The 23,375-nt window shown below is 49.7% G+C and overlaps 1 protein-coding gene across 1 annotated transcript; it reads left to right on the top strand.

The window, feature by feature from the left end:
- Window positions 1–1,844: 1,844 nt before the first annotated feature.
- On the top strand, window positions 1,845–12,299 carry Cdh16 (cadherin 16). The gene is made up of 18 exons (XM_021170439.1): window positions 1,845–2,093; window positions 2,817–2,874; window positions 3,118–3,207; window positions 3,949–4,104; window positions 4,174–4,312; window positions 4,624–4,782; window positions 6,274–6,470; window positions 6,998–7,120; window positions 7,298–7,448; window positions 7,766–7,993; window positions 8,078–8,154; window positions 8,229–8,417; window positions 8,498–8,739; window positions 9,361–9,494; window positions 9,924–10,166; window positions 10,307–10,414; window positions 11,177–11,293; window positions 11,952–12,299. Exons 2-18 carry the CDS (start codon window positions 2,830–2,832, stop codon window positions 12,044–12,046), a joined length of 2,493 nt encoding a protein of 830 aa, XP_021026098.1. The 5' UTR covers window positions 1,845–2,093; window positions 2,817–2,829; the 3' UTR covers window positions 12,047–12,299.
- The last annotated feature ends 11,076 nt before the right edge of the window (window positions 12,300–23,375 follow it).

Below are 23,375 nucleotides of genomic sequence, written 5' to 3'. Positions count from 1 at the left end.
CTGTCTCACCCAGGATATGAATCAGCCCTTGTCAAGAGTGTCCACGGTGTATATGCTACCCACCTGTTAGTCGCCTAGAAGACATCTCGGCTATCAGATCAGCTCTGTAGTATCGCAGTGAGTGCTAGTCATCTGACAACCTTTACAGGGTAGTGGCATGGGTAATTTATATATGCCAAAGAGAGGCTATAAAGGGCTTCATTTAAGTGAAAAGGCATGTATTGGAAGAAATAGCATATATAGGCGGTTTGGTATTATCCCTCTACTGGGGGTCTTAGAGTGTATTCTCCATGAATAAGGAAGGCTCCTGAACATGTTTTCAGAAGCTAACATGGCCACTTGCTGGTGAGAGAAAGTGGCCGAGTGGGGACTGATATATATAGGTCTGTTCATTTCCAAAGCCAAGAGGTAGCCTGAGGCAAGGGCCCACGTGTTTCTTCATTCCACAAACTCTTGGGAGCCCTTGAGACCTAGTTGGAAACCTGTTACATGTCACTCAATATCAAAAAGATGTTTGAAGACCGCAGCTCCTCAGTGTGTGTGCTTAAGGGAACCTCGGAGACTCCCCCACATCCTCCCCCGGGCAGTAACTGCTCAAAGCTTCTACTGTGTGCACGCACACACACACACACACAGAGAGAGAGAGAGAGAGAGAGAGAGAGAGAGAGAGAGAGAGAGAGAGAGATGAGGAAAGCTTGCTCTGCCATGGAAAGGTCCCTAAACCTGAAGAGGAACCCAGGAACCCAGGCCTTGGGCAAACAGCTTAGCCTCTCTGTACCCCAGAGGGGTATGACAAGGGGACAGCTCCCTGTTCAGAATGAGTGGGTGGGATAGCAGCGGTATGTGCTCACAGAAGTTCTGGGTGCTGGTTAGTAGGCACTCGGTATGTGTGAAACCTCCTTCAACAACCCCACATATAGCACTAACCTAGGCTCAGTGCCTCAGTGATCCTAAAACAGACACTCAGCTTGTCCCAGTCCCGCTTCCATCTGGAATGCTGACCAGATACACTATGAGCAGTCCTCGGGGGAGACCCCAAAACATGGAAGGAAAGTGAGAGGAGGGACACCAGGGTCTTCATACTCTGTACCCTCATCTGAGATTCCCAGCAAACAAGGTTTCTGCTGGGTCTGCTTTTCAGGCCTTACAGGGGGAGATGAGGAGGCCCTGGTCAGCCCTGTAACTCCCTCAAAATCACCTGAGCAGCCTCGGTCTTCTCTTTTCTGCTTAGAGACATGAGACAGGTCAGAGCCTCACCCTTATCTGTGTTCAGGAGACCATGTGAGGCTAGGAGAGCTTCAGGGGGACCTCTAGGCTTCTGTCCCCATCCACTGGTCTCACTGATGAATGTTCTAGAGCTCCGAACACACACTTGGGGTCATCTGCCCTTTGGGTTACACTCCCAGTCCTTTCCTTAGCTCCACGGGCCACTTGGGGCAGGACAAGGTCATAGCCTACCCAGAGGAACTCCGAAGCTAATAAGTGAGAAACAGGGTGGTGCTTCTGGGCATCCGTAGAAGCGGTTCATGGTATGGAGTGGGGGCGCCTAATCCAGCCTGTGAATGTAAGGGCTTTCCTGAAGAAGGGGTTATTAGTGCTTGTTGCTAAAGCGTAAGCAGGTACTTACTGTCCTGTAGAAAGGTGGGAAGAGCATTCCAGGCACAAGGAACAATATCTGGAGAGATCTGGCTACAGATGCCACTGCACAGAGGAGAAGTGGGGGCCAAATCTGAACACACACACACAAAGAAGTTATATCTAAGCCCAGAGGGTCAGCAAGTGCTCATTGGGCTGTGTCAAGGGGGCAGTGACAGACCAAGAGCTGCCCACCTCCTAGGGCTGGCAGTCACGGATGCTGAGCAGATCTGGCTCTCCAAAGTCAATAAGTAACTTGGGGGGACTAGGCGGGGCCAGGCCTGCTCCTGTGGGCCCCGGTGGCATTTTCCACTCCTGAGCAAGCACCGCCAGACCGCCTACCTGCTCAAGTGTCCACCTTGCCTTGCCCCACCTAAGCCAAATTTGCCAGAGCTCCCTGAAGAAGGATTCCTTTCTCCTGGAAACTGGACCAAGGGAGAGGCTTTGGGCATCAGAAGGTGAGTGCCTGAGAGCTCTTGGGTGGGTAGGGCTGAGGTTGGGAGTAGGGGCACTGCCCTATCCTTCAGATATCTGGGTAAGAATATTCAGGGATCCATCTTGCAGTCGTGTGTGTGTGTGTGTGTGTGTGTGTGTGTGTGTGTGTTAACATTGCACATTCTTAACTCCCTGCTGAGATCTGCAAAAACTGAGGACAGAGTTCCTGCATTAAGGGCAGTCTGGTATCTGGAGGGTGGCACTGGGAAACGTGATAGGCCCCAAGGCCTGAGCCACAAGTCCTCTGTTGCTGAAGGAATCGTCTTGTGTTCAAGTCCTCTGTGACCTTGGTCAGGCCCTGCCATTCAGGCCTTACATGAAGCACGGAACTCTGTCCTCAGAAATGATAGCTGTCTGTCCAGCTGCTAATTTCTGTGATTGGTGGCCTGCTGAATAATTGCCACTTTGGGAATCTGGGTGTTAATGAGGGGTGGGGGGAGATGGCAAGAAGGAGAAAGGGGTTTGGAAGTGAAAACTTCTATGGTGCTGTTTATAAGAGCAAGATCAAAGAAGCAGGATTGTTGGGCCTTACTTGGACTGACCGAGGAGCTGAACATTTGCAAAAGAGAACCACAGGCCATGCAGGGAGGAGACTAGTCCATACTGAGGTCCCTCTGCCTGTCTATACAGGGTAGAACCCTTCTTCTTGACCTTCTGACCTAAATTCTCATTCCCATGTCCCTCAGGTCTGCCTTGACCATGATCTCTGCCCGGCCGTGGCTACTTTACCTCTCTGTCATTCAGGTGAGTTGGTCCCGGTCTCTTCCTTCAGATCTCAAACTTAGGGGTTAGCACCCTTGTCCCCAGTCCCACTAGACTCCTGACACTGGCCATAATAGTAGTATGGGAGTTGTGAGTTCAAAGTCATAGCTATGGGCCTGCTGTGGAAGCAGGAAGCCTAAGACCAGGGGGCGGACAGACTAAGATCTGGTGGGTCAGGGAGAAGAAGTCTGTGTCTAAGGAACAAGGTGAGAACTTCCCCCACAGGCTTTCACCACTGAGGCCCAGCCTGCAGAAAGCCTGCACACAGAAGTCCCTGAAAACTATGGTGGAAATTTCCCTTTTTACATACTCAAGGTAAGCCGGAACGTGGGGTGGCTTCCCATTACCCCCCAATACCATGCTTCTCCTGCCAATTGGTCCAGTTCTCTTCCCTGATTTGAATCTCCTTTGAGTCTTGCTTCCTAGACAATGCATGGATTAGTGTAAGCAACTAACAAGATTTTAGTCCCAGAGAAGAGCCGAGCTTCGAGTTAAAGAACAGAAACGGGTGGTACTGGGTGTGGCAGCAGGTGCCGGTAATCCTAGCATTGGAGAAGATGAAGAGTTTGATGCCAACCTTGTCTAAAAAAAAAAAAAAAAACAGAAGAAAGGTTGTTGGAGAGGTTCCAGTTTTGGAAGGAAGGTGTCAGGGAGCATGGGGGATGTCAGGTATTAGAGGGAAATTTCCTCCTTTGAAGACCTACCAGATTTGAGATTGAATGCAGGTGCCAGCTCCTTCTGAGACTCAGTTTCCCCATATTTAAATCGGAGCCTGTAGCTAAAAGTGGTATCCCCTAGCCCAGGGGGATACCACTTCTTAACCTTCCTAATGCTGCAACCCTTTCATACAGTTCCATGTTGTGGTGACCCCTCCCCCAACCATAAAATGATTTTGCTACTTCATAACTATAATTTGGCCACTGTTATGGATCATAAAGTAAATAGATGACATGCAGGGTATTAATATGAATCCTGTTGGGGGTCACAACCCACGGGTTGAGAAACCACTGAGTCTAACCCTGGCCCCTAGTTCTTTTGCCTGTTTTCTCCCACCAGCTACCACTACCCCTGGGGAGAGATGAAGGCCGCATTGTCCTATCAGGAGACTCAAACACGGCAGATCAAAACACCTTTGCTGTGGATACAGACTCTGGCTTTCTAGTGACGACGAGGACCCTGGACCGGGAAGAGAAAGCAGAGTACCAACTACAGGTATGACAGAGTGAGGCACAGGGCAAGCAGGCAAGACAGAGTTGGGAACCAACTACCCTTTCCTACCAGGTCACCTTGGAGTCTGAGGATGGACGTGTCTTATGGGGTCCACAGCGTGTGACTGTGCATGTGAAAGATGAGAATGACCAGGTACCCCAATTCTCCCAGGCCATCTACAGAGCTCAGCTGAGCCAGGGCACCAGGCCTGGTAAGTGACATGGGCAACCGAAGTGTGGTGAAGACAGGCAAACATTGATAAGACATCAGACAGTAAAGAGACAGTTGCCAGTGACAAATCTGCAGGATTCTAGCTGTCCCCCTAGTTTGTCTCATTCTGTACCCTCTAACTCCGTTAATGGTACTATCTACTTTGGGTCTCATTTGTGAATTGGGATGAAAAACAGGCTCCCTTCCAGAACCCTGATACAGTAATGAGCACAGAAGAAGCTCTGAGAAGAGAGAGGGAGATACAGAAGACCTCCTGTCCCCACCATCCCTTACAATGTATCCCCACCCCAGGGGTCCCCTTCCTCTTCCTTGAGGCTTCTGATGGGGATGCACCAGGCACAGCTAACTCCGACCTTCGCTTCCACATTCTGAGCCAGTCCCCACCTCAGCCTTTACCAGACCTGTTCCAGCTGGACCCTCACCTAGGGGCTCTGGCTCTTAGTCCCAGTGGTAAGCATGAACTCGGTTTGATGGAGGGAGGGTCAGGGAATGGGGAAGGGGCCTCTGAGCTATAAGGGATGGGTGGGCTGGAGCTGAGATAGAAGAGAAGAGGGAGTTCTAGGCAGAGGCCGAAGCTGGGTTATACGTGGCAAGCTTAGGGATGGGATGGATAGGGACCAGATGGGAACGGATGAAGGATCTGTAGTTAAGATGCCTCAGGCATGGTATCAAGTTAGATCTACTTCTGGGAGTTTGATCAGAGGTACAAGTTAGGGATAGAAGAAAAAGTGACTCATTCCTCAACCCAACCAGCCACCTTTGCACTCCTCTAGCCCCTAAATGGCCTGCACAGTCCATGTGTCCAACACTTGCTCATCTGTATACTATCCTATCCTATCCTATAGACGCTCCACCTAGTCAATCAGCAAGCCCCTCAGCCCAGCACCTACCTATCTACCCTCCTCCCAACCCTGGTCATCCAGCTAGCTTACCAGTCAATCAGCCTTTCACTAAGGAAGGGAAATTGCAATCAAGTACTGGTCGGGTGCTCCAATGGTGATAAGAGAGACAGCTCTGTGGTTAAGAGCACTGACTGCTCTTACAGGGGACTCTGAGTTTGATTCTCAACACCCACATGCCATTTCATAATCCATCTGTAACTCCAGTCCCTGGGAATTGGATGCCCCCTGCTGGCCTTTGCTGCCACTTGTACTTACAGACACAGACACAGACAGACACAGACACATAAATAAATAATAAAATATAGTTTTTTTTAAAAAACACCTCTATCTCATTCCTTAGTATTTTTCTTTCTTTTTATCTTTTCAAGTCTTTTTGCTGCTGTTGTTGTTTTTCCAGATAAATATTCTTGTAACCCTGGCTCTCCTGGAACTAGCTCTGTAGACCAGGCTGGCCTCAAACTCATAGAGGCCACTGCCTCCCACGTGCTGGGATCAAAGGCATGCACCTCCACTGCCTGGTTTCATTTTGAGTTTTTTTTTTTTCTCTTTAGGTTTTTTAGGGGGACAAGTCTTTTAAAAATATTGTGTATATATCTATAGAGACAAATAGAAAGAGAGAAGCATAGATAGATAGATAGATAGATAGATAGATAGATAGATAGATAGATATTATGTGTGTGGGTGTTTTGCATGTGTGTGTGTGCGTGTGTGCATGTGTGTGTGTGCGTGTGTGCGTGTGCGTGTGTGTGTATGTGTGTGTGATACATGCCTAATGACGTTAGAGGCCAGAAGATGACATCTGGTCCCTTGGAACTGTAATTACAGCCAGTTGTCAGCTGCCATGTGGTGCTGAGAATATAGCGTGGGTCCCCTGGAAGAGCAGTCAATGCTCATAGCCACTGAAACATCTCTCCAATTCTCTTCCCTCAAAGTCTTTTAAACACCTGTAATATGCTTGGCTTTCTGTCTGGTACTGGCTGAAGAGGCTTTGGGCCTTGCTCCCTGGATCTATGCTCAATTGACCTTCTATCCCTTCTAGGAAGCACCAGCCTAGACCATGCCCTTGAAGAGACTTACCAGCTATTGGTACAGGTCAAGGACATGGGTGACCAGCCTTCAGGCCACCAGGCTATTGCCACTGTGGAGATCTCCATAGTAGAGAACAGCTGGGCACCCCTAGAGCCTGTTCACCTGGCAGAGAATCTCAAAGTTTCATACCCACACAGCATTGCCCAGGTGAGAAGTGACTGAAGTAACCTGCAGCTTGTACAGCTGGACGGACCTGAGTCACAACAGAACCTTGGGAGGAATGTCCAGGACTCAACTTGATCCCTATTCCTTTCTTCATGTCCCACTACAAAGTGGGAAGTAAGGCCTTGGGGAGCAAGCATACAGTCCATCACCTGCTATCCTCTGGTAGTGTGAGTTTGTGCTCTAACATCCCCAGCTTTCCTAAGGCTTCCTCGGGGGAAACAGCTGCCAACTTTCACTGCCATTGGGGATTGTCACCCAAGCCAGAAATGTCTCTGGCCTTTTCTAGCAATGCCTTGGGGTCAGTCCCAGAAAGCAGAAAATAAAATAACTTGGTCACTTAGGCACTTTGGCAAGCTCCAGGCTTGGACCAGAATAAGGTTGTCATAAGTCGCAAACCACGTGCTCTTAGGGTCCAGGTTTCTTTCCTGGGAAGCTGTTGGGGAATAAGGGCTGGCATAGATCCTTCCTGCTTCTCAGCCTAAAGGGCTATCAATTTACCTCCTCCCCAGGTGCACTGGAGTGGAGGAGATGTGCACTACCAGCTGGAGAGCCAGCCTCCAGGACCCTTTGATGTGGATACAGAGGGGATGCTCCATGTTACGATGGAGCTGGACCGAGAGGCCCAGGCTGAGGTGAGGTGAGAGGGAAACCCAGGGCAGACTGGAGAGTGCTCTGACACATGCCCCACAGATGTGGAAACAGGGAAGACATCCCAGGAGAGATAGGGCTGGCCACCAGAAGGGACTTGAATCTCTCCAGGCTAGAGCCACCCTTGGCCCTAATGTGAAACTCCCCACTGCCCACTACAGTACCAGCTCCAAGTCCGAGCTCAGAATTCCCATGGTGAGGACTACGCAGAACCCCTGGAGTTGCAGGTGGTGGTGATGGATGAAAACGACAATGCACCTGTCTGCTCCCCACATGACCCAACAGTCAGCATCCCTGAGCTCAGCCCCCCAGGTGGGTTATGGGTCTTGTCAGGAGCCGGGAAAGTCAGAGCTGCTAGAAACCACTCATCTTGATTCTTTGGGATAGGTCTAGCTTCCGAATTCTATGTCAAAGCCAAATACCACACACACACACACACACACACACACACACACACACACACACCATGTACACACACCACACACACCCACAAACACACACACACACACACTACACACCAAACACACACAAACACATTCACATACACACACACACACCACACACCAAACACACACAAACACATTCACACACACACACACCAGGAAATGGGTGGCAATGTTGTCTTACAGGAACTGAAGTAGCCAGGCTCTCAGCAGAGGATTTGGATGCCCCCGGGTCACCCAATTCCCACATTGTATATCAGTTGTTGAGCCCTGAGCCTGAGGAGGGGGCTGAAAACAAAGCCTTGGAGTTAGATCCGACCTCAGGCAGTGTAACACTGGGAACTGCCCCACTCCATGCTGGCCAGAATATCCTGCTTCGGGTGCTGGCTGTTGACCTAGCAGGATCAGAGAGTGGTAAGTACCCTGATAGTGGGTGACCTTGGCCCTTGCCCCTCTGCTCCTACTGGGACCTCACCAACAATCCCTCCCCTCTAACAGGCCTCAGCAGCACATGTGAGGTGACAGTTATGGTGACAGACATCAACAACCATGCCCCTGAGTTCATCAGTTCCCAGGTAAGCTGACACCGAGGTACAGAGATCATGGGAAGGATGCCAGTGGTGTTTACCAAGCATCTCCATCTTTCCAGATTGGGCCTGTAACTCTTCCTGAGGATGTAAAACCTGGGGCTCTGGTGGCCACTCTCGTGGCCACTGATGCTGACCTTGAACCTGCCTTCCGCCTTATGGACTTTGCCATTGAAGAAGGAGACCCAGAAGGGATCTTTGACCTGTCCTGGGAGCCAGACTCCGACCATGTCCAGCTCAGACTCCGGAAGGTTAGGATGTGGACAGGTGGGGAAGGGTCACAAGTGTACCACCCTGACCCACACAGTGACCCCGAACTCGCTGGTTTCAGAACCTCAGCTATGAGGCAGCTCCTGATCACAAGGTGGTGGTGGTAGTGAGGAACGTAGAAGAACTGGTGGGCCCAGGCCCAGGCCCTGCGGCCACGGCCACGGTGACTATACTAGTGGAGAGGGTGGTTGCTCCCCTCAAGTTGGACCAGGAGAGCTACGAGACCAGCATCCCAGTCAGCACCCCAGCTGGCTCCCTCCTGCTGACCATCCAGCCCTCAGACCCCATGAGCAGAACCCTCAGGTGAGCCAAAAGCCCTGCCACTTGCCTAGCCTGGACTTCCCATGATTCCCAAGGATGACTTACACACACACACACACACACACACAGAGAGAGAGAGAGAGAGAGAGAGAGAGAGAGAGAGAGAGAGAGAGAGAGAGAGAGAGAGAAACTCATTTAGTATGTGGCCAAAAGTATTCCTCAAATGATTACTAATGCCAAGGTTCTGACCCCTGGAGGGCCAGCACTGGATGGACTAGGCAGACATGGAGGAGGTGTGTCTAGAGCCCACGGGAGCTCTACTTAATCCTCCTTAAGGGAGCACCACCATCCAGACTGAAACTGTACCTGAGTCTTTGCCCTCCAGACTTCTTGGTTGGATGCTCTGGAACTAGTGAGGTTGAACCAGTTGCTGCCCTTCATCCATAGGTTCTGATAATCCTCCCCGCTCCTACAGTTCAAACACCATATCACCAACAAATTCTAAAACTGGGTGGCTGGGCTCACCAGCACTGGTGTTGTCCCTGAATCACAGAAAGGATACAGGACTTGAGTATCCAGCTGCACCATCCTGGGGGTTTCTGAGCAGCACCCTATATATTGTTCCAGTGCCTCCCCAAACACACCTTCATCTTTGGGCCTCAGGTTCTCCCTGGTCAATGACTCAGAGGGCTGGCTCTGCATCAAGGAGGTGTCTGGGGAGGTACACACAGCCCAATCCCTGCAGGGTGCCCAGCCTGGAGACACATACACAGTGCTTGTGGAGGCCCAAGACACAGGTATGATCACACAGCAATGGAGTCTTCTCCGGGGATGGCAACTTCACTGCAAACCTTTTACATGAAAACCATCCTTCAAGTTGACACTCACAATTCCCCAACTGTGTCCCTTGGGCTTCTTGGGCTATCAACTGCAAGGACAGACAAGACAATGGGCATTAGATTAGGAAAGCAGAAGGAGAGCCAGGAGCTGTGTCTGAGGCAGGAATGCTAAGAGATGGGCCAAGTGGAACCCTGGAGCCAGGTGAGGGGGACCATGGATGGCACCTCAATAGGATAAACAGCTAGCTCTGGGAAGGCAAGTGAGGAAGGGTACATCAGGGTGCAGGAGTATGAAGGGAAGCAGTAGAGTAAGACAGATGGGCTGTGTGGGGTGTGTGGAGACCAGCCCAGGTTTTCTGAGGCTTACCCTCACCTCCAATAATACAGATAAGCCAGGACTGAGCACTTCTGCCACCGTTGTGGTCCACTTCTTGAAGGCCTCTCCTGTCCCAGCATTGACTCTGGCTGCTGGGCCCAGCCGACACCTCTGTACACCCCGCCAAGACTACGGTGTAGTTGTGAGTGGGGTCAGTGAGGACCCTGACCTGACCAACAGGAATGGTCCCTACAGCTTTGCTCTCGGTCCCAATCCCACTGTGCAGCGGGATTGGCGCCTCCAGCCTCTCAACGGTACGTGGCAGGGGATGAGAATGAGGCTGTGAAGGGTGAGTTCACTTGGATGTGAGATGGGGTAGGGTTGGAAGTGGGGGAGCAGCTTGGGTGGAGCCTGTTCAGGCCAGTGACTCTAATCGTCTTCTGCAACCCAACAGATTCCCATGCCTACCTCACCTTGGCATTGCATTGGGTAGAGCCTGGTGAATACATGGTACCTGTGGTTGTCCACCATGATACCCATATGTGGCAACTCCAGGTCAAAGGTGAGGTTGGGGCTTCAGTGTTGCCAAAGTTGGCATCTTTAATTTCTACAGGAGCCATTGGGATATGGAGGAAAGAGCCTGGGTATAGACAATGCACTCTCATGTAGACAGCACATACCTATGCACATTTGTTCCTCTGGGCTGACCTGCTGACCTGGGCTGAACAACTATCCTGCCACACACACACACACAGAGGAGTAATCACCTTCACACACACACACACACACACACACACACACACACACACACCTACATAGGTGTGCACAGAAACATGTGTCTTAGTCGGAGTTTCTATCCCTACACAAACATCATGACCAAGAAGCAAGTTGGGGAGGAAAAGTTTTATTCAGCTTACACTTCCACACTGCTGTTCATCACCAAAGGAAGTCAGGACAGGAACTCAAGCAGGTCAGGAAGCAGGAGCTGATGCAGAGACCATGGAGGGATGTTACTTACTGGCTTGCTTCTCCTGGTTTGCTCAGCTTGCTTTCTTATAGAACCCAAGAAGGACTACCAGCCCAGGGATGGCACCACCCACAAGGGGCCTTTCCCCCTTGATCACTAATTGAGAAAATGCCTTACAGCTGGATCTCATGGAGGCATTTCCTTAAGGGAGGCTCCTTTCTCTGTGATAACTCCAGCTTGGGTCAAGTTGACACACAAAACCAGCCACTACAATATGTATCAGCCAGTTTTCCAAATGGGAGGCCCCGAGCTGCTGGGAGCCTTCCCTTATACCTTTATCTTCTTTCACCACCCCAGTGATTGTGTGTCGCTGCAATGTGGAGGGCCAATGTATGCGCAAGGTGGGTCGCATGAAGGGAATGCCCACGAAACTGTCAGCGGTGGGTGTCCTCTTGGGCACCCTGGCAGCGATAGGTAATGGAGGTTTTATGTCTTTATTCTGACAGATTTGCTCTTTGGTGATTATTTCCTTTGCTGGTTCTAGTTTAAGGCTGTGAAGTGTCTTTCTCTTGGGGGGGGGGGTCTATGCAACAGCTCACTGGCTCTCCTGTGAACTCCCCAATCTGACCTCAGAGAAAATGTGTGTGAGAGAGAGGAGAGAGGAGTGGGAGACAATTGGCCTTTACCTCTTTGACCAGACCTTTAAATATATATATAATATGTACATATTATATATATATATAATGTAATATAATACATATTATATATGATACATATTACATAGTTATTTTGTATGTATATGTATATACATATTTTTTAACAGTGTATCAGTAAGTTGCCCCCAGCTGACCTAAAATTCACTGTAGCCTAGTCAGGCCTTGAGTTTAGCATCTTTCTGCCTCAGCTTTCTGAGAAAGGGGACTTAAGAGGTCTTGGGAGGCTGGGATATCCTTTGACCTTGGTAAAGTCAAAGCAGAGCAGATTTATCAGACACTGAGATTCGTTCTCAGCACAGCTTGGAGACACTGTCTAGAAAATGTCATATAGAGCCAACAACACGGTCGAGAGGTTTTAGTGAGGTGCCCTCCTGATCATCCTCTCTAAGGGCTTACCCACTCTTCTCACACCGCAGGCTTCATTCTCATTCTTGTGTTCACGCACCTGGCCCTGGCAAGGAAGGACCTAGATCAGCCAGCAGACAGCGTGCCCCTGAAGGCAGCGGTGTGAATGATCCAAGCAGCCCCAGCTGGGAGGTTGGCCCCAGCTCCCTCTGAACTCACTAAGAAAGGACCCAGTACCCAAGATGCACTGGAGACCAAGACAGAGTAAAAGCCCTTCACCTTGTTGGTGTGGAGACACTGTCACCAGGCATGTTCCCAAAGCCTGAGCACCCACTTTACGGGATGACCATGGGAACACTCCAAATGGCAGCTCTTTGTCCAATAATAAAGGCTCAGAGAGCTAGACTGGACCCTGTAAAGACTGTGTCTGCACATCCACGTGTACATATGTGAGCACATCTGCCCCTCCCCCACGCACAGCCCTTCTACTGACATTCAAAATAGATCGGCAGGATGGGTAGGCTCCCTTGTGAGGAAGGACATAAGGACATCATCTGGGGTGAGGGTAAGAACTTGGGGTCAATGAAATGTGGGTCTCCAAGAGGCTACCAGCCACAAACCCTAGGGTAACTACAAAGGTAAGATAAGGGACTGTCTTTTCAGGAGTCATTCTGTGTGTTCAGGACATCTCTGTGCCATGAGAGCACACTGTCTTGTGAATGTGTATCCTCCATTCATGTGAGCGCGCACTCAGACCTCCATTCATGGGTGCGCACACTCAGACTCTGTGCATGAACCACCTACATTCAGGATGGGCAGAGGTCTCTCAGCCTCAGGGAGGATGCTGAGGGCCTCTTGAGGCAGGGACAGGAGAGCTAAAGCTGGCAACGGTTCCTTCTGTCCCAGTGCAGGCTCCACACCATTCTGGGTCTCACCCACAGGATCATGTGGGCACATGTATGGAAATTTGAAGGAGGGTATCATTCACACAGACACTTGGGGTGAAGCAGGAGGCTGCAATGGTTTACCCCAGAGCTACCTCAGCCCCGGGTGTAGGATTAAGGGATGTCCCCAGTGACCTAACCAACACCTCCAGACTGATCTATGACATCCGTTTCTAGACTGATCCGAGGTAGTCCACAAACCTCTTCCTAATGATCCCTGGGGAACTAGGGAGAGACTTGCTGTCCCAGGTACCAAGGGTTGATGGTGATAAATCATGGGGAGGAGAGAAAACAGCACCAGTGGGGCCCAGCCCTATTTTTAGGATATAATCTCTCTGGTGCTGGCAGTTGCTATGAGATAGGAGCCAAGCCCAGGCAAGAAGACAGGGTGGGCATCCTGACTGGCCTGGAAGAGAGACTGCAGATGGAATCTAAAGTCAGTCTGGACTCAGGAACCAACACCTCACACCTGCACTGGAGATCCCACTGGCCATCCCAAGGAGAACCTTCCCCACCCAGCTACCCCCACTCCATTCTCTGCTTAAGTTACACCTGTCCAGCAGTCTTCAACATGCAAAAGGTCCTTTTGGAAGTAACATCTCCTCATCTCTCTATCCGCCTGCTAGGACTGGATTTTTGTCCCCATATTCTTCAGGTAAATGATCTCAAAGGTCAGAGAGGTTAAGGAACCGGATATCTGGTAGAACCAGAGTGCAAGACACACCTTTGTGGCTGAGGTCTATGCTGCCCCTTGAGAAGTGTTCTCGTCCTTCCTCAAGACCCCCCAGTAGTACCTTAGAGATCATTCAACTAGCTGCTTCTGGTAAAACTGGGAAGGCAGACTGAAAAGAGGAGGGTCCATGCAGCATGCGGGCTGGAATCTTCCTGTTGGCTGGCTTCTTGCTATGGATGGACCTGAGCAGCTGAGAGATGGGAAGGCAGGAATGAGTGGTTGAATGGATCGCTGGATAGATGGATGGTGGGTTGGTGAGTAGATAGATGGGAAACCAACAAAGGAAAGGATGAGTGATGGGAACTCAGAGCCGATGGTGACATCTGTCCCAACTGGACAACTCCTTCATAGAACTTCCCGGATCAGGGAGAGGGTGACCACTATAGTCTCAACATATTCAGACTCTCTGGGCATCTGTAGACACAAAACTTTTCTGTTGTGCATAGCTTGACTCTAGACAAGAAGGGAGGATCCTGTAGGGTCACAGCATGCCTGACTCACAGGACAAAAACACGTAGGGAGAGAGTCGGTGAGTGCCTAAAAGGATTCCTATTAATGACATCACACAGCAGGCAGAGTCCATGATGCACTATGGTAAGACAAGGTGTGCACCTGTGTGTGTGTGTGTGTGTGTGTGTGAGAGAGAGAGAGAGAGAGAGAGAGAGAGAGAGAGAGAGAGAGAGAGAGAGAGAGCAGGGGTGGGGTGGGGTGGGGTGGGAGTGGGGCTGTGTGATCAGTATGAGTTGAAGAACACCCCACCATGCCTGGCTCATCCTTGCTTGTGTATCTCCAGACACATCGCTTCCTCCCTCTGAGCCTCAGTTTACCAGTTTATAAAATGAGGTTTCAGAGAGAACTACATTACGTAATTTCAAAATACATTTGGCAGAGCCAGGCACACTGTAGGAATATGTATGGCTTTCCCCAGATCTACATGGATGTCTGCAGTCTCACAGTCACTGTCTATAGAGGCACTTGAGGCCCAAGCTTTGGAGAAGTATGGAGAGAGGACCAGATCCAGCACCCATTGGTGTTGTGGGGTCACTGGAGTGAGCTCTCGCTGATTCTGTGATGTAAGGGATGTCGCAGAGGTCTGACTAAACTGGAGAGGGGAGGGTCTATGCAGCAGGGGGCTAAGCTACCAGCTCTCCCAGGCCCCTTTCAGAAGTGTAGGGCCAGATCAAAGGGAGCCAGCACTGAGGCCCAGGAGTCCGGCTTGAAAAGAATGTAAACACAGAGATATTTTTAAACTTTTTCCAGCCTCAGTGATAGAGCTCTTGAAGCTAGAGGCCCCAAGGTCAATCCAGACCTCACCCCCAAAGAATGAAACAATCTTAGGACCCCAGAGACCCAGACACATCTGCACGTACCCCAGAGCTCTAGCTTGGGCCTCAGGGAAGAAAGTTCTTCACACAGTCTCACTTCCAGACCATCTTGCTACTGTGGGGAGACCTTTCTAGTTTGTACTGTAGGAACCTCAGAGGGGAACCTCAGAGGGGAGACTGAGCTTGGCAGCCTTTGATGGCCCTGCCACTCTACCAAGGCCCATGGCACGTGTGAGCCTGTGAGTGTAAGTGTGGGCATGGTCTTCTAGGTGTGGTCCGAGAGTGTGTCGAAATATGCAAGGAACCCATATCTTATCCCTTCTCTTTCCTTAGCATCCCCAGCTGCCTCCCTGGATCCCTGGGGGTTGGTGGATAACTTGAAGGACAGAAGGCAGGTCTGAGGGTCAAGGGGGAAGGGTCATCTGAGGATGAGATGATGACACAGCAAGAGACTGGGGAAGAGATGTGGAGTAGGACAGGTTGCTGGTCTGTGCTGAGAGAGTTAGAGAGACTACTGAGGAGAGGACTAAGGGACTCGGATGTCTCAATGACAATCGGGTGTCACAGTGACTCGGAAATGAGGGAACAAGGCTTCCTGGATCTCCCCCATTTCCATGCCCCAGCTGTAGTGACCACGGGTTCCATGACTACAGACTCTTCCCTCAGAGCCATGTGGTTCTTCCGTTCTTGCAGGAGTGTTACAGGAGACTCATGCAGAGGTAACAACGTGACATATATCTTTACCCTGTGGTCATAAATGAGGAACTCCTCCATGTGGGACACAGGGATCCTAGACTGTCTGAATCCCCACTGGCTAGAGTGGGTGTTGTCAAACACGTTCAGAAGCTAAACAGAGCTTTCATTAAAAGGGACCCTAGCCCAAGGAGATGACCCAGCTAGCGGTCACTCCGACCTTATCGAATGCTGTGCCACTTTGTCCTGAGAGAGGCAGCATGCAGTGCTAGGGCACACAGCTCCCCTGTGGAGACGGATGCACACAGTGTGGCTTCAGCTGCCGGATCTTCCTCTAGAGCCGTGGGAGCTGAGACCGAAGCTGGCAGCACTTTACCACGTGTGGAGACTTTGGGCACGGGGCAACAGGCAGCTGGGTGCAGTTGGCGCTGGTGATGAAGGGACTGAGGAGATGCCCTGTGTGTCCCCTCACCAAGCTATGCTATTCTTGGTCACTTGGTGATGGCAGCAAGGACAGAGATAATGACCAGTGGGAGAGAGTCATGAGCACAGGTCCCTTATCTGACACGTTCCCTGGAAACTTGGCAGGGGCAGCCCGGCTTGGGAGGCCCAGGCGGAGGGGAGCAGGTGGTCACACATGATGGATGGGGGCTGGGTTCTCTGCAGCAGCTGCCTCTCCTACAACAAAGCAAGGTCTCTCAGAACTCACTGGGACTTTCCAATGGGATTTGTTTCTGTGTAATCTTCATTCCATACCCATCCTACCCAGAGCTAGCCTCCTTGGTCCCCATCCCAGAGACTTTGCCTCTTCAGAGGATAGGTTTGCTAGCTCAGTGAGGGGATTGCCTCCAGAGAACAGCTCTGGCCTGGGTGCCATGGTCTTGCCTGCTTCCTAGCTGTGAGGCCTTCCTTAGGAAAGGCATTTGAGTTTGGGGTTGGGGCGGGGTTGTTTGTTTATTTGTTGAGACAGGGTCTCATTTATTCCGGGATGGTCTCAAATTCTCAACGAAGCAGAGAATGAAGACCTTGAATTTCTCATTTTCCTGCCTCTGTCTTCTAACCGGTGGGATTACAGGTCTGTGTTACCATGCCCAAGTTATTCACTGCTGGGGATGGAACCCAGGACTCGCTGTACAGCAGGCAAACACTCACCAATAGAGAAATCTCTCTTTGAGTCTGAGTTTCAGCTTCCTCATGCCTTTCCTGGGTTGCTATGTGGATGGCAGGATCAAACAGTTGGGAAAGAAAGTTAAATGTGCAACTTGTATAGGTGTGTGTGTGTGTGTGTGTGTGTGTGTACATGCATATGTGCTCATGTGTGTGGACTGGGATGGAGAGAGGAAGTCATATGGGCCCCCACCTTTGGAGACTCCCACCCATGGATTTTCCATTGGCACGTCCGCACCCTCTCCCCCAAAATAGGCCCTGCAAGCCGAGGGCGACAGTGCCCAGACTGAGGGGGCTTTTTTTAGCCGCCCTTTGGTTGTCAGCTTTTGAGCAGCTGCTATTTCCAGCCCCAACGCCTAGGGGAGTAGGGCCAAGTGGACTGAGGCTCACTCCCTGGCTGGCTCTCTGACAGTATCCCCAGGGGGCCAGCCTGGCTGTTGATACCCTGCCCTGCAGCAAGATGTTTGCGGGCAGAGGGCTCAGCATCCACCTCCAGAAAGCTGCAGATATTGCAAAACCCAATCACATTTACGGAGCTCATCCCAAGGACCACGCCCATTCTCCATCCAGAGGAGAACACCTGTGATGCTCGCTGAGATGGTACAAAAGGGTGGACACCTAGTTGGCTTTAAATGAGGTGCTGGTGGGCAGCTACTAATATTGTTGTTACTATAGCTACAGCCACTCTAGTTTTTGTTATGGTGACTTTCTAAGAGTCAAGTTTTCTTCCAGTGTTTTGTTTGGTTTTGTTTTTGAGATAAGAGAGGCTTGCTTTCTCTGGGGTTTTGAACTCTTAACTTGTCCACCTGAGTCTCCCAGCGATGTGATTCCATCATTCCGGCCATTTATCATCATGCCCAGCTTCCTTCTGGTCTTTCTGTCTGAGCACCTTTCCTTGAGGGATTCGGGACATACTTCCTTCTCTGTAGATACGTACACATCTATTAGTAGTAAGGGGACCCATGGGGTGCCCTGCATGTCTATGAACTGCCCGTCCTCTATAAATACTTCTGGGGTCCATAACTCATTGGTTATGAAGCACTTGACCTTTAGCAGTTCATCTGAGTGCGCTCACAATCTCTGTCGCCTCCTCTAATACCATCAGACACCGTCCCCAAAGCATCCCAACACCCTAAATTCTGAAAGTCAAATTCCAAGGGCTAACTCTCCAAATGGCCTCTGGATTACAGAATCTTCTAACGAGATTAAAGGGGTAGGGGGAGCTACACAGAAGAATTTCTAACTGTTCAAGTGCATAAGACATTGGACATCAAGGACAAATAAGGTGTCCTAAGATCTCTGGCCATGGTGTGCATGGACATAGAGGTATGGAGTGTGTTGGGGTAATAAGCTGTGAGGATTCTGGGAAGGGGTTAGGGCAGGGAAAGAAAAGGAGTGTGGCTGAGCCAGGCCTTTCTCTTCTAGTCGGGGTCATTTCCCAGTAGGGCAGCAAGATCACTTGGGGCTAAGGCCACATGATCCAGTATGTCCCAAGTGGTTACTGCACAAGGTGAGACTTCCTTGTTACCCGAAGGATAAAAATAGGTCCCAGGTGATGGCCTGCAATCCATGCCCAGAACCACCAGGGCTATTTTGGTGACAGGCACAGGGCCAGGCTAGGACCTTGGTCAAGAGGCACTGGGCTGGAAGTGGCATCCTCAGCTTGTGGGCACACTGCCCTTTGGGGACTTCTAAGTAGGAATGGGAGAGTGGTGCCATGTGCCATCAGCAGGTAGGGGCTCTAACCCTGGTGCAGTGACATGGCTTCAGCCAAGCTATATGGTATCTTAGAGTTCCCACCTCCTTCTCAAACAATATGAAGCTCCAACCCCTGCTTTTAGAATGGCTGAAAGAATCGGTGAGGTCAATAGATATCGCTCTATAGATGTGTCAGTCCAGAGCCCAGTTCTCGGAGACAGAGAGGGCAAGGGGCTTGCCTGAGTGGCCCAGCAACAGAAAGGGCCCCACTCCTCCACTTCTGAAGGAGTGGGAGCCAGGCACAAAGCACACTGCTAAAAATATGTGTGGGGATTTTCCAGGAACAACTCCATCCAACCAGAGAATTCTGTTCCCAACCCTGCTGCCCTAAACCCAGGCTAAGGAAACCCTCCAGCCCATTCTGGTTCTGACCAGCTTCAGTTCCTTGTCTACTAAGCCCAGGTTAAGGTGCCTCATGCCATATTCTCTAGCTTTGTATGCTGGGGCCTAAGAGGCTCAAAGCTGCTGGCTGCCCCTGAAGGACCTGGCACAGATTAGGACAGAGCATGGCACAGAACAACACTGAGCACACACAGTTGGTCTTCTCCTGAAACCTATAACATCACAGCCTTCCCTTTTTTCCTTCATTCAACGTGTATTAGAACTGTTCCTAGACGCAAGCCCTGGCTTTGGGTGAGCATTGATAAACTGGCATGCTGGATGCAGACTTGGGGACAGCTGGTACTTGACTTGGCTCAGGATTGGAGTATTGAGAAAGGTAACTAGAGGACTGGAGAGATGGCTCAGCAATTAAGAGCACTGATTGCTCTTCCAGAGGTTCTGAGTTCAATTCCCAGCAACCACATGGTGGCTCACAACCATCTGTAATGGGACTGGATGCTCTTGTCTAGTGTGTCTGAAGACGGCTACAGTGTACTTACATAAAATAAATAAACAAATCTTAGAGAGGGGGAAGGGTAGGTGAACAAGCTAGGAAATGTCTCAGAGAAGCTCAAAGACTAAGACTACTATTTCCTCAAGGCTGTAACTTGGGTCTTCGGTGGCCTGGCTAGAGAGGCTCAGGAGAGAGTAAACTGAACCTAATTATACACTGACTCTCACCTAAACCTTGATCTCTCCCAAGCCCAGACCTCTTCCCTCCCCATCTACCCCTTGCAGGATTAGAGCCCAAACAGAGATCCTTTAGGGGAGAACCAGGCTGGACAAGTGGAATCCCCAAATACAGGTGTTAGAGGAACTGCCAGGGCTGTAGCTCTGCTCTTAGCAAGGTGACTTTTCACCCACAAAATGCACTATCTACCCACATAGGCCCCTAAAGAGCTTCAGGACACCTAGCTCCGATAGCTGCAAAGTTCTTGCTGGGTCCCCATTGGACCATGCCTCCACCTGCCTCTGCCACTCTGTTTCAACTTAAGCCTCAGCCCCTTCCAGCTTTGGCCATCATCCCTGCAGTGAGGAGGGGCCTCACGGCCAATCCCTGAGGCCAGCGCCAAGGTTTATGAGCCAGTGCAGAAGTCTCTGAGAGCCATAAGGGTGGAAAAAGTTACCCGGGTCTAAATCAGCCAGCCTTAGAATGATCTCATCCCCTTCCCAAGATAGTCTCACTCCCCTCCCCCACTGCTAGCCTGGCCAATGGGGTAAGCCACAAGGGAGCTGGTGGAGGAGAAAGCAGGAGGGACTGGAGGATTTCAACTTGGGGTCGCACTGAATATTCTGTTGATCTCCCATCGAGCTACCTATTTATAATATCTTCCATAAAGTTCAGCAGTCGTCATGGTTGCTTTTCACAGTCACATTTAAAGCCTGCTGAAACGGCTGTTTCAGGGTCTGTGTCTTGTGCTGGGTGAAGCCACGTCAACACTGTTTCTCTTACAAACACCAATACCATGACCATTTTTGTTCAAATCCCTTGCCTGTCCCTCCCTTCCTCCCTCCCTCCGAGATAAATGTTCACAGGTGTTGGGTAGAAGACCAAGCCTCTCTGTGTGCCTAAGGGGTTCTGGACTCATCTCCAAGTCAGAGATGCCAGACCCAGGGACAAGATGAGGGGACCGAGTCAGAGACCAGGCAATACCATGGGATCAGTGGAGAGAGGCAGACCCAGGTCTCCTGGCCCCTCTTGCTTGCTGGAGGCACACAGTCCCTAGCTTGCACTTGCTCTCCTAGACCGAAAGGCCCAGCTGGCTGGGGATACAGAGAAAATCCATCCACAGGATCCCTGACCATTGCCTAGAGTTGTATCTCTATGGCTCCTGCTCCACGTACAGACAGAGGTTCTCACTTTGAGGCAGATCTCTCCTTTTCCTTCCAGTTCACACCTTGCTACCCTAAAGTTTCCACTTCTGTTGCTTCTGTGGACTCACACCTCATGCCTTCCCGTGGATCATTTGGGCAGCTGGTGAGGCCATTCCTATTAGAAGAATATGCATTCAGTACAGCTACATGGATATGTGGAAGAAACTTGCAGAGCCAAGCACCAGGATTTGAAGCTAGGCTCTACCTTACTGCATCTGTGAGCTTGGCCACTGTGTTCATCTATCCAGCTTCAGTTTTTCTGAGTATAATCTGAGGGTTAAATAAGATACCACATAGTTTGGGGGTTGTTCTGTGTTATTTTTGAGAGAGGGTCTCAGGATAGCTTATGCTGGCCTCAAACTCAATATATAACTTAGGATGGCTTTGAACTCCTGATCCTCCTGCTTCTGTCTCCCAAGTGTTAGCATTATAGATCTGTGCCATGATTGCTTTTTGTTTTTATTTGTTTGTTTACTTGCTTGCTTTTGACAGTTTCAATACATATCCCAGGCTAGCCTGGAACTCACAAACCACAAACCTCATGCTTCAGCCTCCCAAGTACAAGCTGAGGTGGATGAGGATGGAGGCACACCTAGCTTAAAGAAGATAATATGTGTAAAGTGTTCCACACAGCATCTAATCAGAACATACAGAAATGTAGCCAGGTCATAAATTGAGCCCCTGTGATAGTCCCTCCCTGGATGAAAACAGATCAGAGCAGCTGAAGCAGCAGATGTGAAGGGTGAGTAGAGTCAGATTGTGCTTAGCCCCACAGGTCAGGAAGGGACTGAGATGTTTTCCTCACTTAGAATCAGGAAAGAGTGGTAGATACCTCTGAGGGCTTTTTCATTGTTAATAAAAAGAATTCCCAGACAAGTGGGGCTGTGGTGGTGCTCTAATCTTAGCTTTTGGGATAGATAGGAGAATCAGAAATTGGAGGTCAACTTCAGCTACACAGCAAGCTTGAGGGCCAGCTTGGGCGGCATAAGATTCTATTTCAAAGCAGCAGCAACAACAAAGAAAACAACATCAAAATAAAAGGGCTGATGAATGTATCTCCACGGGAGAATGCTTGCCTCCCATGTACAGGCCCCTAAGTTAAATTCCTAGTATGATAGATAGATAGATAGATAGATAGATAGATAGATAGATAGATAGATAGATACATACATACATACATACATACATACATACATAAGGAGGAGAAGAAAATGAAGAAGAGGAGGAGGGAAGGAGGAAAGAAAATGGAAAAGACAAAGTGAAATTTCCAACATAACCAAAACTAAAGCAGTATAATATAGTGTGTGTATATATATACACATATATACTATATGTAGTATATATACTATAATATATCACATATATAGCATATATTATAGTGTATATGCAGTATAACATAATGTAGCTTAATAAAGTGCAATCATCAGTGGTTGAGATGGCCACTTTACCTTCCCAGTCCCCACTGTGTATCCTTTACTATATTCTCTTGATTACAAGTAAGTCCCTTGGCTGGATTGAGTGGGACCAGAGTGAGAACTGGAGAGATGGCTCAGCAGTTAAGAGCACTGACTGCTCTTCCAGAGGTCCTGAGTTCAAATCCCAATAACCACACAGTGGCTCAAATCCATCTGTAATGAGATCAGATGCCCTCATCTGATGTGTCTGAAAAACAGCTACAAGCAAGGCGTGGTGGCACACACCTTTAATCCCAGCACTCAGCAGGCAGAGGCAGGCAGATTTCTGAGTTCGAGACCAGCCTGGACTACAAAGTGAGTTCCAGGACAGCCAGGGCTACACAGAGAAACCCTGTCTCGGAAAAAAAAAAAAAAAAAAAAAACAGCTACTGTGTACTTACATATTTAAAAAACAAAAAAACACATACACAAAGTAAGTCCCTATGGTCCCTAAGAATCAAGGGAAGGGAAATTCCAGTAATCGAGCCAACCCCTAACCCCAGCAACTGGGAGGGCTAAAGAAAGACGACGGAAAGTTTAGAGCCATCCTGAGCTATATAGCAAAACCCATCACAAACACAAAGAGGAAAAGGTTAATCAGACCCCAGCGATGGACAAGGGATGGGAAAGAAGGTGAGATTATCATATAAATCACAATAAGAAGCAAAAGGCAGAAGATTTTAGTCTCTATTCCCAGAGTGGCCAGAAGAACAGCCCAATTTTTGAGGAAATGTGATTTTATCTTATGGAGAAAGATCAAAATCTTCCTCTTTCTTTCAATTCTTTCATCCTAACATTTTGCTTGTCTACCTATCTACTTGACTACCATCTATCTATTATCTATTTATCACCTATCTACTATCAATCTTATCTATCTATCTATCTACCTATCTATAATCTACTTTTGTGATGCTGGGGATTGGACCCATGGCCTCATAACTGTTAGGCAAGTGCCCTACCACTCAGCTACATCCCCAGCCTCCCCCACAACAGTTTAAATGTTGAATGTATACATCATGCCAGATGCCGGGCTGACCCCACGGTTACCCAGGGTAAAGCCAGACCAGAATCCTGATGCTGCAAAGAAAGTAGACAGACAGATGAGATGGGAGACACTTGGAGAGATGAAAGAGGACCATTCAGAGCTAAAATTAGAAGGGGTTGC

This window comes from Mus caroli, chromosome 8 (assembly GCF_900094665.2).
Source record: "Mus caroli chromosome 8, CAROLI_EIJ_v1.1, whole genome shotgun sequence".
NCBI lineage: Eukaryota > Metazoa > Chordata > Mammalia > Rodentia > Muridae > Mus > Mus caroli.
The sequence above is the reverse complement of the archived record's forward strand: the minus strand, read 5'-3'. Positions and strand labels throughout refer to the sequence as shown.

Excerpts from the sequence above, each read along its gene's own strand:
- Cdh16 (XM_021170439.1), top strand. The coding sequence starts at position 2,830 with ATGATCTCTGCCCGGCCGTGGCTACTTTACCTCTCTGTCATTCAG. Across the intron at positions 4,313-4,623 it reads GAGCCAGGGCACCAGGCCTG|GGGTCCCCTTCCTCTTCCTT; the intron begins GTAAGTGACATG and ends TCCCCACCCCAG. Across the intron at positions 9,495-9,923 it reads TGTGGAGGCCCAAGACACAG|ATAAGCCAGGACTGAGCACT; the intron begins GTATGATCACAC and ends CCAATAATACAG.